At 40.2% G+C, this 13,386-nt stretch overlaps 2 protein-coding genes across 16 annotated transcripts in view; both read right to left on the bottom strand.

Moving 5' to 3' along the window:
- Nucleotides 1-1,858: 1,858 nt before the first annotated feature.
- Nucleotides 1,859-5,319, bottom strand: LOC104822693. Of its 12 annotated transcripts, none has more exons than XR_773244.1 (7): nucleotides 4,995-5,309; nucleotides 4,639-4,832; nucleotides 4,012-4,342; nucleotides 3,614-3,709; nucleotides 3,173-3,393; nucleotides 2,203-2,280; nucleotides 1,859-2,127 (listed from the first exon to the last, which is right to left on the bottom strand). XR_773244.1 is itself a non-coding variant. In XM_010553996.1 (5 exons), exons 1-5 carry the CDS (start codon nucleotides 5,088-5,090, stop codon nucleotides 3,352-3,354), a joined length of 759 nt encoding a protein of 252 aa, XP_010552298.1. In that variant the 5' UTR covers nucleotides 5,091-5,309; the 3' UTR covers nucleotides 1,859-3,351. The 12 variants fall into 12 exon arrangements, 2 of the variants coding, with proteins under 2 accessions (XP_010552298.1, XP_010552300.1); XR_773245.1 differs by having other exon boundaries at nucleotides 2,203-2,237; XR_773246.1 differs by having other exon boundaries at nucleotides 1,859-2,124; nucleotides 2,203-2,237.
- Nucleotides 5,320-5,492: 173 nt separating this feature from the next.
- LOC104822690 (nuclear pore complex protein NUP214) overlaps nucleotides 5,493-13,386 on the bottom strand; it is a 9,224-nt gene continuing 1,330 nt past the window's right edge. Inside the window, exons 3-20 of one of the 4 annotated variants that reach the window (XM_010553995.1) lie at nucleotides 13,041-13,209; nucleotides 12,805-12,951; nucleotides 12,530-12,651; nucleotides 12,278-12,390; nucleotides 11,616-11,755; nucleotides 11,352-11,517; nucleotides 10,310-11,279; nucleotides 10,057-10,209; nucleotides 9,855-9,912; nucleotides 9,504-9,637; nucleotides 9,296-9,420; nucleotides 8,850-9,189; nucleotides 8,527-8,683; nucleotides 8,141-8,380; nucleotides 7,943-8,011; nucleotides 7,706-7,810; nucleotides 5,957-7,597; nucleotides 5,493-5,861 (exon numbers count right to left, since the gene is read on the bottom strand). In XM_010553995.1, the coding sequence (XP_010552297.1) occupies nucleotides 5,752-5,861; nucleotides 5,957-7,597; nucleotides 7,706-7,810; nucleotides 7,943-8,011; nucleotides 8,141-8,380; nucleotides 8,527-8,683; nucleotides 8,850-9,189; nucleotides 9,296-9,420; nucleotides 9,504-9,637; nucleotides 9,855-9,912; nucleotides 10,057-10,209; nucleotides 10,310-11,279; nucleotides 11,352-11,517; nucleotides 11,616-11,755; nucleotides 12,278-12,390; nucleotides 12,530-12,651; nucleotides 12,805-12,951; nucleotides 13,041-13,209 (4,959 nt within the window). In that variant the 3' untranslated portion in view covers nucleotides 5,493-5,751. Of the gene's footprint in view, nucleotides 5,862-5,956; nucleotides 7,598-7,705; nucleotides 8,381-8,526; nucleotides 8,684-8,849; nucleotides 9,190-9,295; nucleotides 9,421-9,503; nucleotides 9,638-9,854; nucleotides 9,913-10,056; nucleotides 10,210-10,309; nucleotides 11,280-11,351; nucleotides 11,518-11,615; nucleotides 11,756-12,277; nucleotides 12,391-12,529; nucleotides 12,652-12,804; nucleotides 12,952-13,040; nucleotides 13,210-13,386 lie in introns of all 4 variants that reach the window. The other 3 variants (XM_010553994.1, XM_010553993.1, XM_010553992.1) reach the window with 3 other exon arrangements.

Raw genomic sequence — 13,386 nt, 5'->3', positions numbered from 1 at the left:
CAAGGAGGACCAAAGTTACTATCCACACCCCACGTAACATTTTGGGCTTATCTTTTAATCAATACGCCAAGTTGATTGTATTTATAGAGAGGGTCGATGCCTGAATCATGAGTTTCTGTGTAAATTGACCTTTTTTATTTCTTAGGTTAAGAATATGTTTCCGACAGAAAGAGGCCGAGTTCAATGAATCTGTTGAAAAACGAGGCGGAGAATGTCTTGGAGAGGCTACGTAATGTTCCTACATATCGTGGAACATGCATGCATGCATGCATATGTGCTGTTATTGGTTTCACAGCATTTTCTTCTACTTCCACAAACTTGCCATTGTGTGTGTGTGTGTATATGTGTGTGTGTGTGTGTATATATATATGTGTGTGTGTGTGTATATATATATGTGTGTATAACTCAAGCTTTGATTTTGTTACAAAATCTGAAACACATATATGGGTAAGCAAAAGAAACGCGTCTCTTTGATTCAACCACGTATTAGAGTACGTAAGTTGTTCCACTTTTTAATCAATGGCACGAGAGGAAATTTCACAAACACCAATTCAATCAATATGCATATATACATATGTTTCATCGAAATCTTCACAGGAAAGGGTACTGACAACATATATATGGAAATGAAGACCGACTATATATATACGCATACATACGTATATGTTAAAAATGAAGACCGACTATATATATACGCATACATACGTATATGTTAAATTCCGGGAGCCGTACGTACATGGCTGTGGGGTTTACTTCCCTCCTAGAGGCGGTGCTCTTTTATGAGCAGGCTTCGAAACACTTGCACCCACTCCGATCTTGATTCCTCTGAATCCTACTGTTTCTTCCACCGATTGTATATGACAACAAATTAACCAACATTTAGATTCTTGAATAACATTCAATCCGGTGCCAAGAAAACGGACCAAAGAGACTCACTTGGCTCGTAGGGTCGGACCAGAGATGCATTCGATTTGGAGAACAAGACGACGAGGACCAAAGCCATTAACCACACCGCTTGACGATACATTATCCGGGTTTTTTTTTTCTCAAGATTCTTAGAGAGGGTGAGCTTTATTTGGACGATGGTTGGTTTTATAACTAAGAAGAGAATTGACTTGGTAATACATGCGAGATAACTAACACATAAAGAACTCTCCATACGCGACGTTTGATTAATTTGATGGTGAGGCTTCTTTATGAACAAAGTCCAGTCTCTTTAAATATTAATAATGGTTGTAATTTCTAATTTTAATAACGGAAGCTACAAGTCATAAACTTTGATATATATATTTTCAGTAACAAACCGTTTTATATCATAAACTATGATTATATATAATGTACACGCATCTTACTATACATCTTTCAAGGCATAGAGAAGAGCAGAAGCAAAGCGATCAAAATCTGTGTGTGTTTAAACCGTTGACGTTTACCAAGATTCGCATTTATGGGAACAAATGGTCAAAAGGGGTTCTGATTTCTTTTCCATCCGGATGTTGTAACAAAAAAAAAGGATACACGTCCAATCTTTAATTTAATGTTGTTTCCTCACAGTAAAATGCCCTGAAGAGGCTACGTAATGTTCCTACATATCGTGGAACACGCGCATGCATGCATCTGCTTGTTTCTCCATTGTCTCTTCGATTTTGTAAGTAGCCTTTTAATATTATTGGTTGTATATATATGGCATTTTCTTCTATTTCTTTGCCATTGAATATATATATATATAAAAGAAACATGTTTCTTTGCATTCAACCACATATTATAAGAGAATAATTAAGATGGGTTTGGTTTGATTTAGAGTATGCAAGTTGTTCTACATTCTAATAAATACGACACGAGAAAATTCCTGACACACCAATTAAACCTCCCGAAATTCAATACGCACACATATATATATATATATATATATATACATGTTTCAACGAAACATACACAGAAAAGGGTGAGAACACATCGAAATGAATATGGATTATATATTACATATATACATACACATGTGTTAAAGTGTAATTGCAAGAGTCGTGGGTGACTGTGGAGTTTAGTTTCCTCCTCCAGGCGGTACTTTTCTTTGAAGAGCGCGCTTCGAATTGCTGCCGCCCACTCCGATCTTGATTCCTCTTAATTCTGCTATTTCCTCCACCGACAAATTAACGAACATTTAGATTATTGAATAATTCAAGACAGCGGATCAAAGAAACTCACTTGGCTCGTAGGGTCGGACCAGAGATGCGTTCGATCTGGAGAGCAAGACGACGAGGACCAAAGCCATCAACCACACCACTTGACGACACATTTTCATAAGTATATGAGAGGACGAGCTTTTTATTTGGACGATGGTTGGTTTTATAACAAAGAAGAGAATTGACTTGGTAATACATGTGAGGTAACTAACACATAAAGAACTCTATACGTGACGTTTGAGTTGATGGTGAGGCTTCTTTACGAACAAAGTCCAAATCTCTTTAAATTTTAATAGTGGTCGTAATTTCTGATTTCTATAAAGTCATCAACTTTGATATTTTTCAGTAACAACCGTTTTATTCATAAACTATAGTTATATTCATCTTTTTATTTTATAAGAAATCATATGCATCTTACTATACATCTTCAAGGCATAGAGAAGAGCAGAAGCAAAGCAATCAAAATCTGTGTGTGTTTAAACCGTTGACGCTAATGTGAAGGCCTATAAATTCAAATGATACTCCACACGTTACGGTTCGCATAATACATATATATATATATGTGTGTGTATATATAGACATATATTACTAAAACAAATGCTCTTAACGCGGTTACGCGTGGAGACGACGGAGGTCGCCGAATGGAGTGAACACTTGTTTAATCAATTACATATAAGTCAAATGACACATGACCTTAGCCTCTTCGTCTTACTTTTGTTCTCTCCTCCCAAACTCGTTTTTCTCTCATTTCTTCCATTTTAAAAAATAAATAGCAATAATATATATATACACATATATATATATATATATATATATATATATATACACACACACACACATACATATTGGACCGACCCTGGTAAAAGTTTGATGAACTAGACAGCATCGTATTATATTAATAAGAGCAATCCTAAGTCTGATAAATTTTATAATGTACCAATAAAGCTATGATATGATGCAGAGATCAAAAAGTGGAAAAAAGCCCTCTTTACCTCGTTTTTGTTTTTCCATCCCCGGAATCTGACATCTGAAAGCGTCTGTACTCTTTCTAGCCTTGGATATCATTATACACATAAGGCTTCTCCCTGTATCACATTTTGTACTCCCCCCCCCCCAAGAGACCAACAAGATCCTGCATTTTCCGCTTTGTTGGGTGGGAAGATCTTGATTTTCACTGTGCAGCCATCCCCGATTTCCTCACAGCTTTCTTCTCCTGCATTAAGTCATATCAGTTTCCAAAGAACCACAAAATCCCCACTAACATCTTCCACCTCACAAGTGATATGCTGGTAATTGTTTTAGTTACATATTGACTCTTCAGACCATATGTAAATGTAATGATAAGTGGATGGAAAATCCAAGAGCAATATGACAGTAGCTAAGTAAGATACAATGGAGAACATTAAAAATTTCAATCAGTTAAGAAGACTAACGTCAACTGCCTGCAAGGATCTGGATGCTGAGGTCTTAATCTGAGAGGCCTCTGTAGCGGAACGGGATCCGTTGTTCCCATTTGAACAACGAATTGACTACAAGGATTTAAAGATCAGACAGAGCATTTTGCATCAGGCAGAATAATTTTTGCAAAACTAGAAGCATATGAATCTGTGACTGGGAACCTGAAATTATCAATGGGATGGGAAAATGAAACATCCATATTCTAGAAAGAGACAATTTCATGAATATAGCAGCCTCTTTTCCACCATGAGAAACATGTAATTAAGGCAGAACAGAGTACACACATAGATGCTATCCTCGAAGACACACACAGATAACAAACGAAAGAGTGCCATAACAAGCTTAGGCATGGAAGAGATTGGGAATAAAAAACCTGTGATGCCCTGGGTGATCCCCTGTTGCTTTGACCATCTTCAGATAAAGAAGTATAGTAGGCCGGGTCATAAATGGATCCTCCCAAAATTTCTTCTGAACCTGAACATTGTCTAACTATGGCCGGAGTTGCAGGGCTCAAGAAGCTAATCCTTAAATCTGAATCTGCTTCACGGGGAATCGAGGTGTCCAAAAAAGAAGCTCCCAGCCTATAAATCTGAAGCCATAAGAGCGAGGACGACAACCTCACAGAAAACCCAATAATTTCCATTGCCAAGGTGAGTTTCACAGAAAAGATGAAAAATGTCCGGTACATCTCAGGTGACATTGTCCTGCATGGGCAAGAACATATTCTGTTAAGACAGAGAGAAGAAAACAAGAACAATCATCTCAAATGTCAAGTTCCTATAGCATTCGCTAAAGGAAAACACTGTTAAAAATAGCAAGTCCAATCGTTATAATCAAACAGCGAAGCCCAAAATACTAGTTGATATCACAAACCCTGAAAAGTACAAGACTTTCTGCTTAACCAAACTCAAATTGGATAAACGACAAACAACACACCGACCCCTCCAAAGCAAAGCTTTAGTACAGATTCACAAGAAAGGTGCTTAGAAGGGAAAATTACCAAATCTCTTGAGTGAAGAGTATGAACCACGAAATATCGACAAGAATTGAGCAGAAAAGGAGAACAGCGTAGGTCCGGCCAAGACTCTGGCTGTTGCTCTCGATCGCGACCAGAGCAAACAATGCGATCGCCAAGTTTATCAGCAAAACTCCATTGTACAATGCCCCTAGCGATCCAATCAACGCACATCCAATCTGAATCAATCAGACAGATGATTCAACAAAACGCACAACAACAATCCCATAAAAAACGAGCAATCCCAACCGGCGAATCGACGAAGAATTCAAATGGACACTGAACCCTAGGCCCGAACGGATTCGAATAATCGGGGGAAAAGACAAATAACAATCGATTACCTGAGCGTAAATAAGGATCACGGCGAGGGATTGGAGCCTAACATAATCGCGAAGCCAGGGCTGTATTCGATCCCGCAAGGAACCACAAAGCATCATAAATCGCTTCGCTTCTGTTGCAACTCCGATATCTCTTCATATATATATATAAAAAAAAACCCAACAACAGCTCGAAGATTCCGACGAATTTTCCGGTGAACAAAGAAGCAGAAAGGAAAGAGAATTCGGTGAGGGGGAGAGTACGAATTTCTTTCGCGGGATCAGATTGCGGAAGAGGAAAAGGAAAAACTTTCTGGGGAAAAAACTAACAGCAGCATACTAATCCTGGAGGTTATTGTTAACTACTATAATTAACGCCTGTCTTTTTCTTTTTTCCTCACTAATTAACGTTTCATTTCCTTCTCCAAGGACAAATTTGTGGAAATGCGTTGGAAAAATATTTACTCCTACACAGTAAACATCATCGGAAACTATATACATATTTTTATAATTCTGTTAAAATAAAATTTAAACCATTTTTTATTTATCTAAGTTACTCTTTGGAAATCTTTTCCACAAGATCTTTCAAAAGACACATACAGGTGGTTTTAGTGAAACTTGCAAGGCTGAATACAATAAAGGAACTACTGCTTTCTCTTTCTTAAAACTATGACAACTCAAGTGGCTAATACAATAAAGGAGTGAAGCAGACACTCTACACTGACTACAGTGTGATTCTAACTGAGGCAGCATCTGACTTGCAACATAAGTCATAGGATGTCTATTTTCTAATCTGAGTGAAGAGTTCCTGAGGCTTTCCTGCTGCGTTGCCACTACCAAAGGCCGAGAAACCACCGCCACCTTGACCCCCGAAAGCCCCGAACCCACCACCTGTAACACAATCACACCACCCCATTCACTGATGAACAATGTATGTATACGTGTGTGTGTGTGTGTGTATATATATGTATGGATGTAGTTGTTACCTCCTCCGGCAGCTCCTGCAAAACCTCCACCACCAGAAGCAGCAGCAAAGCCTCCGAACCCTCCACCTGCTCCTGAAAAACCTCCTCCACTGCCTGTGGAGGCAGCAGCAAAGCCACCGAATCCTCCACTGCCTGAACCAAGACCAGCAAATCCCCCCTTACCAGCTGTGGCCAAGGAAGCGAATCCGCCGGCTGGATTAGAAGCAGCAGTTGCAAACCCCCCGCCTGTTGGTGCACTTGAGATACCACCCGCTGGACTAGCGGCTCCAAACCCACTAGGAGGAGAGCCAAACCCAGATCCTGGAAGACCAGGACCAAGCTGCCTTGACTGCCCAAATGACCCAAGAACTGACCCTAACGCTTGCTGTCCCGCCCCAATCTGTGACGGTTGCCCAAACCCGCTTTGAGTGGGAGGACTTTGAGAAGGTGCTGCAGAAAACGCGCCAAAACCTGCTGCTGGTTGAGACGGTTGAGGCGGTTGAAAATTAAATGATGCCGGGCGGAACAGCTCTCCACTGGGAACCGTCATATTGAACGGACTGCTCCCCGGTGTTGTTGTGGAATTACCAAAGGGACCACCAAATGGGTTTGCTTTGGGAGCAGCAGCGTTTGGAGTTGATCCGAGCCCAAAACCTTTAAGACCTCCCAGGGTAAAGTCAGTTGACTGGCTAGCCTCTGGAGCTTCTTCCTCCATTTCATCTTCCTGATTATCTCCAGCAACTGAAGCATCTCTCTTTTCACCAAAGAGACTCGCGGAAGTTGGTAAGGGCGCAGAGAAAGCAACAGGGGTAGACGACAGTCGCTGCTGTTGAGAACTCGTTGAGAAGCCAAATGAAGGTGGTGCCATGCTGACAAGGCTAGACAGGGTTCCAGATGAAAGTCCGGGTAAGAACCCAGAAGAACTTATAGTGGATACTGCAATTTCAGGCTCTGAACTATCCTTATTCACTGACATCTCAGGCTTCACAGTTGTCTCTTTTGCTGCAGAGTCTACAGAAGTTCCCTGTTTTAGACCAGTTGAAGTTTGTTTCTCTGTCACAGGAGACTCCGAGACGGGCTTTATAGAGGAAACAGCAAAAGATGGAGCTGAAATTTGGGAAGCCTGAGGAGAAGCAGAAGTGGCAGAGACACCAAGTGCGGTAGAAGAGGAGGTGGTTGGCAAAACTAAATGATCAGCCTCAGACGGAGAGCTAGCTTCAGACTTCACCGAGACAAGACCAGATGACACTGCCGGGGCAGCCGAGGATGGCGTAAATAACGATGATTGAGCTGTAAATGATGAGCTACTTGCTGAGGATGATGAAGCTGATAACTTGAAAGTGAATCCAGATATTGAGGTTGATGATGATGAAGGAGCTGATGAACTGGTTTCAGACTTCGCAAGTACTGGTCCAGCTGAAACCGTGGGTGCAGTAGAGGATGGCGTAAATACTGAAGGTTGGACAGTTGATGATGAACTAACAGGCGAGGTCAATGGAGATGAAGCTGATAACTTCAAAGCGAATCCAGCTGTTGAGGTAGATGAAGATTTACCAAATGGCACATTGAACACTGTGGCTGGTGCTGTAGATGTAGACACAGATGCAGAAGACGAAGTTTGGGGAGCCAAAGCTGAGCTGACGGGGGTAGTAGATGCTGGAGCTGGAATTCAGAAGGAGAACGTCATTTGTGCATATAGCAATGTTGCTATAGTTGAGAAGATTGTGACAAATGAAATAAAAAAAGACAAAATGATCAGAGTTGACAAACCTGAAACTTGTGTAGAAGATGAAATTGGAGATACCCTCACTAGAGTTGATGATGGACTGGAAATGGTTGCCATGGAAGCTACTGCCAAGCTAGATGCTGGTGGAGCTGAAACGGATACAGTTGTCGCAGGAATTTTCAATATATCACCAAAAATACCGCTACTAGTAGGAAATCCTAATGGAGATTTTCCAGGAAAAGTAGCTCCAGTTGACATGGGAGACACTTGAGAACCAAAACCTTTGCTAGGATCCGTAGCAGGGCTCGTTGAGGTTCCCATAAGCGGCTGAATTCTTCCGGTAGCTGCACCTGCAAATGCATTAGGTTTCCCTTCAGAAAATTTAAGTTCATCAGTTTTCTTTGCCATCCGTGCAGAAACAACCGGGGAAGTAAATGGTTTGAGCATCATGTCTGATCCTGACTGTGAAATTGCCTTACTATCCTTGATGAGCTGGGGGGCAGCTTTCTCGGCATGAGAAGGCATACTACTTGACTTGGCATCAGAAAAATTGAGACCTGGCTTCAACCCAGAGGTAGAAGATGGCGGGAATGGACTGCCAGCTTGTGGCAAAGGTGGTCTCGAGACCAAGGGGCTTGACTGTTCGGAGGGGCCATTGGCCCATCTGAATCGGATTGATTGAGTTTCAGAAATCTCATGTGGCAATGATTCCTGAATACCTGTAGAAAGCGATTGCACAAGCAAATAAGTAGCATCAGACAACATAGCAGGAGAAGAGAAGGGGAAAAAAGAACAAGAAACAAGAGAGAAAAGAGGGGCAAGATCCAATCCAAAACAATTGGATTCCACAATTAAGTGTAGCTACCTTTGTTCAAGGGGAATAAAGGTGATGCATGATCTTTCAGGCGAAGCAGTGATTGCCCTTGTCTCTCAAAAGTCTGTTCGTTTAAGGATGTCTTCTGTTGTTTCGCCAAAAGCATCCTTTTCACAGTTGTTTTTGTAGGCTCAAATGACGCCCAACTCTGCACCAAATGATATAAGCATAGACAGGTATGAGGTATATTACAAAGTAAAAACGCACATATTCAGTCTCCTTAAAATTTTAGCTAAATACCAGAACATAACAAAAGCAGAACAATGAGCATAATAAGTAGCTGTATTAAACTAGAAGCTGTTCCTAATGATTACCCTGTCTAATGAGTCTCTCCTCCTAGCCGTTTCTGAGATGGAACTTTTCATAGCAGATGATTGACGCCTACTTGACTGTACTTTAACACTTGCAGAACCAGAAGAAAGCAATAGATTCTTTACTGAAGATGCATCTTTAGCTTTTGCAGCATCGGGTGAACTGAAAGAGGCATCATAAGGGATACCAATTGTCTCAAACAACTCCTGCTTAACATTCTTTTTTACAGGTGAATCTATTCTCAGAAATGACATTTGTTTAGAAAGACACTCGGAGAGTTGCTCGGCTGCTGCCAACTGGGAACTCATCGTATTACGAAGACTGAGCAGGGACTGCATGCGCCTGCAGAAAACGTAGATGGTGATTAAATATTGAAGGTAATGACTAACTTATTATACATGTTTACCATACAGGTTTCCATCAAATTTCCAATTAATCTACAACATACCTGGAAGGGCCAAACTTATTGGATGTTGCTCTTTTAGCCATGTGAAGTCCACTGTCCTCATGGTAGCTATCAAGTTCAAGCCGATTAAAATGTCTCTCTAGTTCAATCAGCTGATGAGTCAAATCCTGGATTGATAAGTGGAAGAAAAATGTTAAACATGATTTTGTATTGATAAGATTGAGAATAAGATATATGAACCATACACAACCTTATTTAGTGTCATTATATATTGTCGCTTAGCCTCAAGTTCAGGATTCAACTTCTGGCGGTTCCAGAGTTCCCAGTATTGTTTATCAGAAGTTTGCTTAACGATACCTTCCATGTATGTCTTCCTTGCCAAAACTGAAAAGATGAGAATGATAAGATACTAGAGAAGCAAATAAATATTGACAATAAATGTCTGAGATATTCTCTCTCGGGTTGGTTCCCTCCTGTTCAGCCAAGAAGATTCTTATCTATCCTGTTGTGCCTTAGGAAGGCTTGAAAAAAAGCATTGGGCTGTAACTACTTCCATTGTTTGTAGGTGATAGGCAGACATGTGATTTATCGAATAGATTACCTTGAACAGTTCTGTCAAGGAGATGTTGGATCTCGGCCAGCTGCTTATCAGTTACGTTCTGCAGAAGAATTGAAATTAACAACACAGACCAAAGGCCCAGTGATCATATCAGTTTTGTGAAAAAATAAATGATCTGGCCAATATTGAAGAATCTCAAACTAATCTGAAGAGTGATAATAAACAAAATAATGACAAATTACACCTTCCATGTCTGGCACTCTTCAGCTAGGTTTTCAAGTCCCTGCTCCAGTTTTTCAACCGAATCTTTCGGCAAAATAGTGCAAGAATCCTTGAAACCACCTGGTCCTTCTATACACTGTAAAAGCATATCTAATTCTCTGGCCATTTCATTAATCTACACACAAGATGAACAGACCAAATAAACAATACGGCATGTGAAATATAAGGCTAGGGTGTGAGTAGAAGAGCATAAATTTCAGATGAATAGACATTACATTACTGAATTGCTTTGATAAATTTGGTTCAGATTTGGATGCCCCTGCCTGGGGCAAATTTCTGTGCAGCTGATGAGTAGAGGACTTCTCGAAGGAAGAGTTGACTTGTGATGATAGCTGAGAGGTGTGGATCGAAGGTAATGGCTCGATTTTTTCTGCCCCTTCCACAGAATCCTGATTCTGAGCTGGTAGAAGAGAAACATTGACGAAAGCAGACACAGTAGCAATCTCTTTTCTTTGAACAGCTTTGTCACTGATGCTCCCAGGAGGATTTACATAAACAGATCCAGCTTTCTCAGGATGTTTCTGCGGAGTATCATTAGCAAATGAAAAAGGAGATTTAGAACCAAAACCCTGAAGTGAGAAGCCATTCCCAGTCGACCACGGTTGAGCTGGAGCACTTTGTGGTGGTGAAAATGTAGCATTCTGCAGACTAGTAGAACTAAAAAGAGTTGTACTACTTTTTGGTGGCTTAAAATTCGCCTGCAAATCCCTAAACTTATTCTGGTCAGAAATATCCTTCTGAAGCATGTCTGGAAAAGGAGCCACAGATCCAAACCCTGGAAATTTTTGGGCACCATCTCCTAGGTTCGACGGTGTTTTCCCAAAACCTGCTCCCAACTCCCTAGAAAACACTATTTTTTGACCTTCTGATACTAGTAATGGCTTTCCAGCATGAACTTTTTGTTGCTCACTTGTTTCGGAAGGCACTGTACTTCTCACAGGTTCAATTTCCGGCTTTCTTGAAAATTTGTTCTGGAAACTTTGTTCGGTTAAGAAAATTGAGACTGAATTCTCGGAATCGAGATGTCTATCTTCCTTAAGTGCAAGAACTTTTAGTTCTCCTGTTTGTACTTCTGATTTAGAAGATTGTTTCATTTGACCAACTTCAATTGGAAGCGCGCAAGCATCTTCACTGTCAGAAGAAGAGGCCAGATCAACATCTGATGAAGCTGAAGCTCCTGCAGTACTGTAATGAAACTCAATTTAGTAATTTTTAAACCAGTTCAAACTTTGAGCCACAATGAGAAATAGTAGCTACCTAGCAACATTGAACATGACCAGTTTTCCCTCCAAAGTAAGGCACATAAGAATGCAATAAGGGGCGAGTTCTTTCTGCTCATCAACTCCAAGGTGCACTTTAACAGTCCCCTCAATGGAAACTTTATCGATACATAGTCCCATTATCATATTATCGTCTCCGTTTTCTGGAAAGAGAATTGGATTTTTTTCCACTAACACCATTAAATCCTGCGGAAAAGCTCACATATATTAATGTCAACAAATCTGGATTCTGTGTACATACCTTGGAGCCCAATCCTTGGCAAAAAAGTGTCTCGTTCAATATCTACAACAGCAACTGCGCTTAAATCATCTCCAGGTGACCAGATAAGCAACTTTATATGCTCATCTGTATTCTTTCTGTTTGCTGTAACTGCAAATTTGCTGCAATTACATTCATGAAATGGCCGAAGAGGAAAAACAAGACAAAAACAAAAGCGATGCATTAGCTACGCTCATCAACCACACTGAAAATAATGGCACTGAAGGCAAGGCAAACATATGTTAGCCAAAGAACTGATATCAGAAACAATTAAAGAAGTATGTGATTCTATTATGTTGCAGTTAGAGAAGAATATGATGGAAAGAAGCAAGCTCACGCTATATAGCACAATAAGAACATTAGTTGCATCAGTTTTTCTAATTACTGATATAATTTTCTAACAGTGGAAGAGCATCAGTTATCAGCAATACATATACGTCTAGATGTTTAGATATGGAAGAAAAATATGAGATTGTATTTATTTCTTTTCTTCTCTAAATATATCAGAGACCAGATAATTTATCCATAATGGGCCAAATAGACAGATGACTTCCTCTGTAAGGAAAGGTTGGCAGTTAAGATAAGGCGATGTGTGACAACTTAAACACTGAAAATTTGATCAAAATCAAATTAGAATAAAATACCCTTGTTCTACGTAGCTGAAGAACAAATGAGGTCCAATGCCAACAGGAACCACATCATCCATCAGACAGGGAAACAAATCATTGAAGGACAAAGCAACCGGGTTGGATGAACTCTGCAGAGAATGAATTCAGAAACAATGTCAAACAGACATCTTTAACAAGTATAGCCAAACTTGGTACCATTCTGAAGACACTAAAAGTACAGCTTCACGGCGAACTGTAACAAGATCAATTTAAAAGAATGCTACTAACATCAGTAATCTTTCCATCTGGATTTCTGATGACTTGAACAAGGTAATTTTCTTCCCTACCATCAATCAACTGCAAGCACCCGAGAATGATACAATCGCGTCGTACCCACATGATAGAATCGACTGATGCAGAAAACCATCGGCAAATGAGAATTAATTTGGAAGACATAAATCAACATTGAAGGGACTTGAATGAACAAATACAACAAACGTGGGACTGGGGAGTAAAAAGAATATTATTGGCAGGACATAAGAAGACTATAGCATGCCAGATACCTTTTACGGCACAGTTTGAACCAGAATCACTGACCCAGGTATCAAATGACAGAGATATACAAAGCTTCTCGTTAAACTTTGATGAAAAAATCTGAAGGTTGTTATCTTTGGCCACGGCAATAAAACTTCCTTTCGAACTCCATTCGACTGACACAAGCAACGAAAGCACGTGGGAAACAACGATTAGACAGCAGAATGATTAGCATAATAAACAGCAGAATAAAAATGAAACTCACCGGCATCAACACCATCCATAACATGTCTAGGGGGTTTATTATCAACTCCATGATAAAGCTTCCCTTGGTTAAAAAGAACAACATAAGTATGTTTCTCTTTCTTTGTCCACCGAAAATCCTTTATGAAGCCTGACTCCTCCAGCGAATGTGAAAAAGATGGTTTCTCATCCTGAACACAGTAAGGAACAGACAAATTGGTGAAAAAATCAGTTGCTTTCTCGACCAATCAATATAGGTTACTACAACCAAACGATGGAGTTAGAAGCAAAAACTAAGAATCGTGCTCATATGGTCCTTCCTTCCAGTAGTCTGCGTTTTGAACTATATTCAGAATAGAGTTCAGCAG

Source organism: Tarenaya hassleriana, unplaced genomic scaffold (assembly GCF_000463585.1).
Source record: "Tarenaya hassleriana unplaced genomic scaffold, ASM46358v1 Cleome37, whole genome shotgun sequence".
NCBI classification, from domain to species: Eukaryota; Viridiplantae; Streptophyta; class Magnoliopsida; order Brassicales; family Cleomaceae; genus Tarenaya; species Tarenaya hassleriana.
Note: the sequence above shows the minus strand (reverse complement) of the source record. Positions and strands in the feature narration are given on the sequence as shown.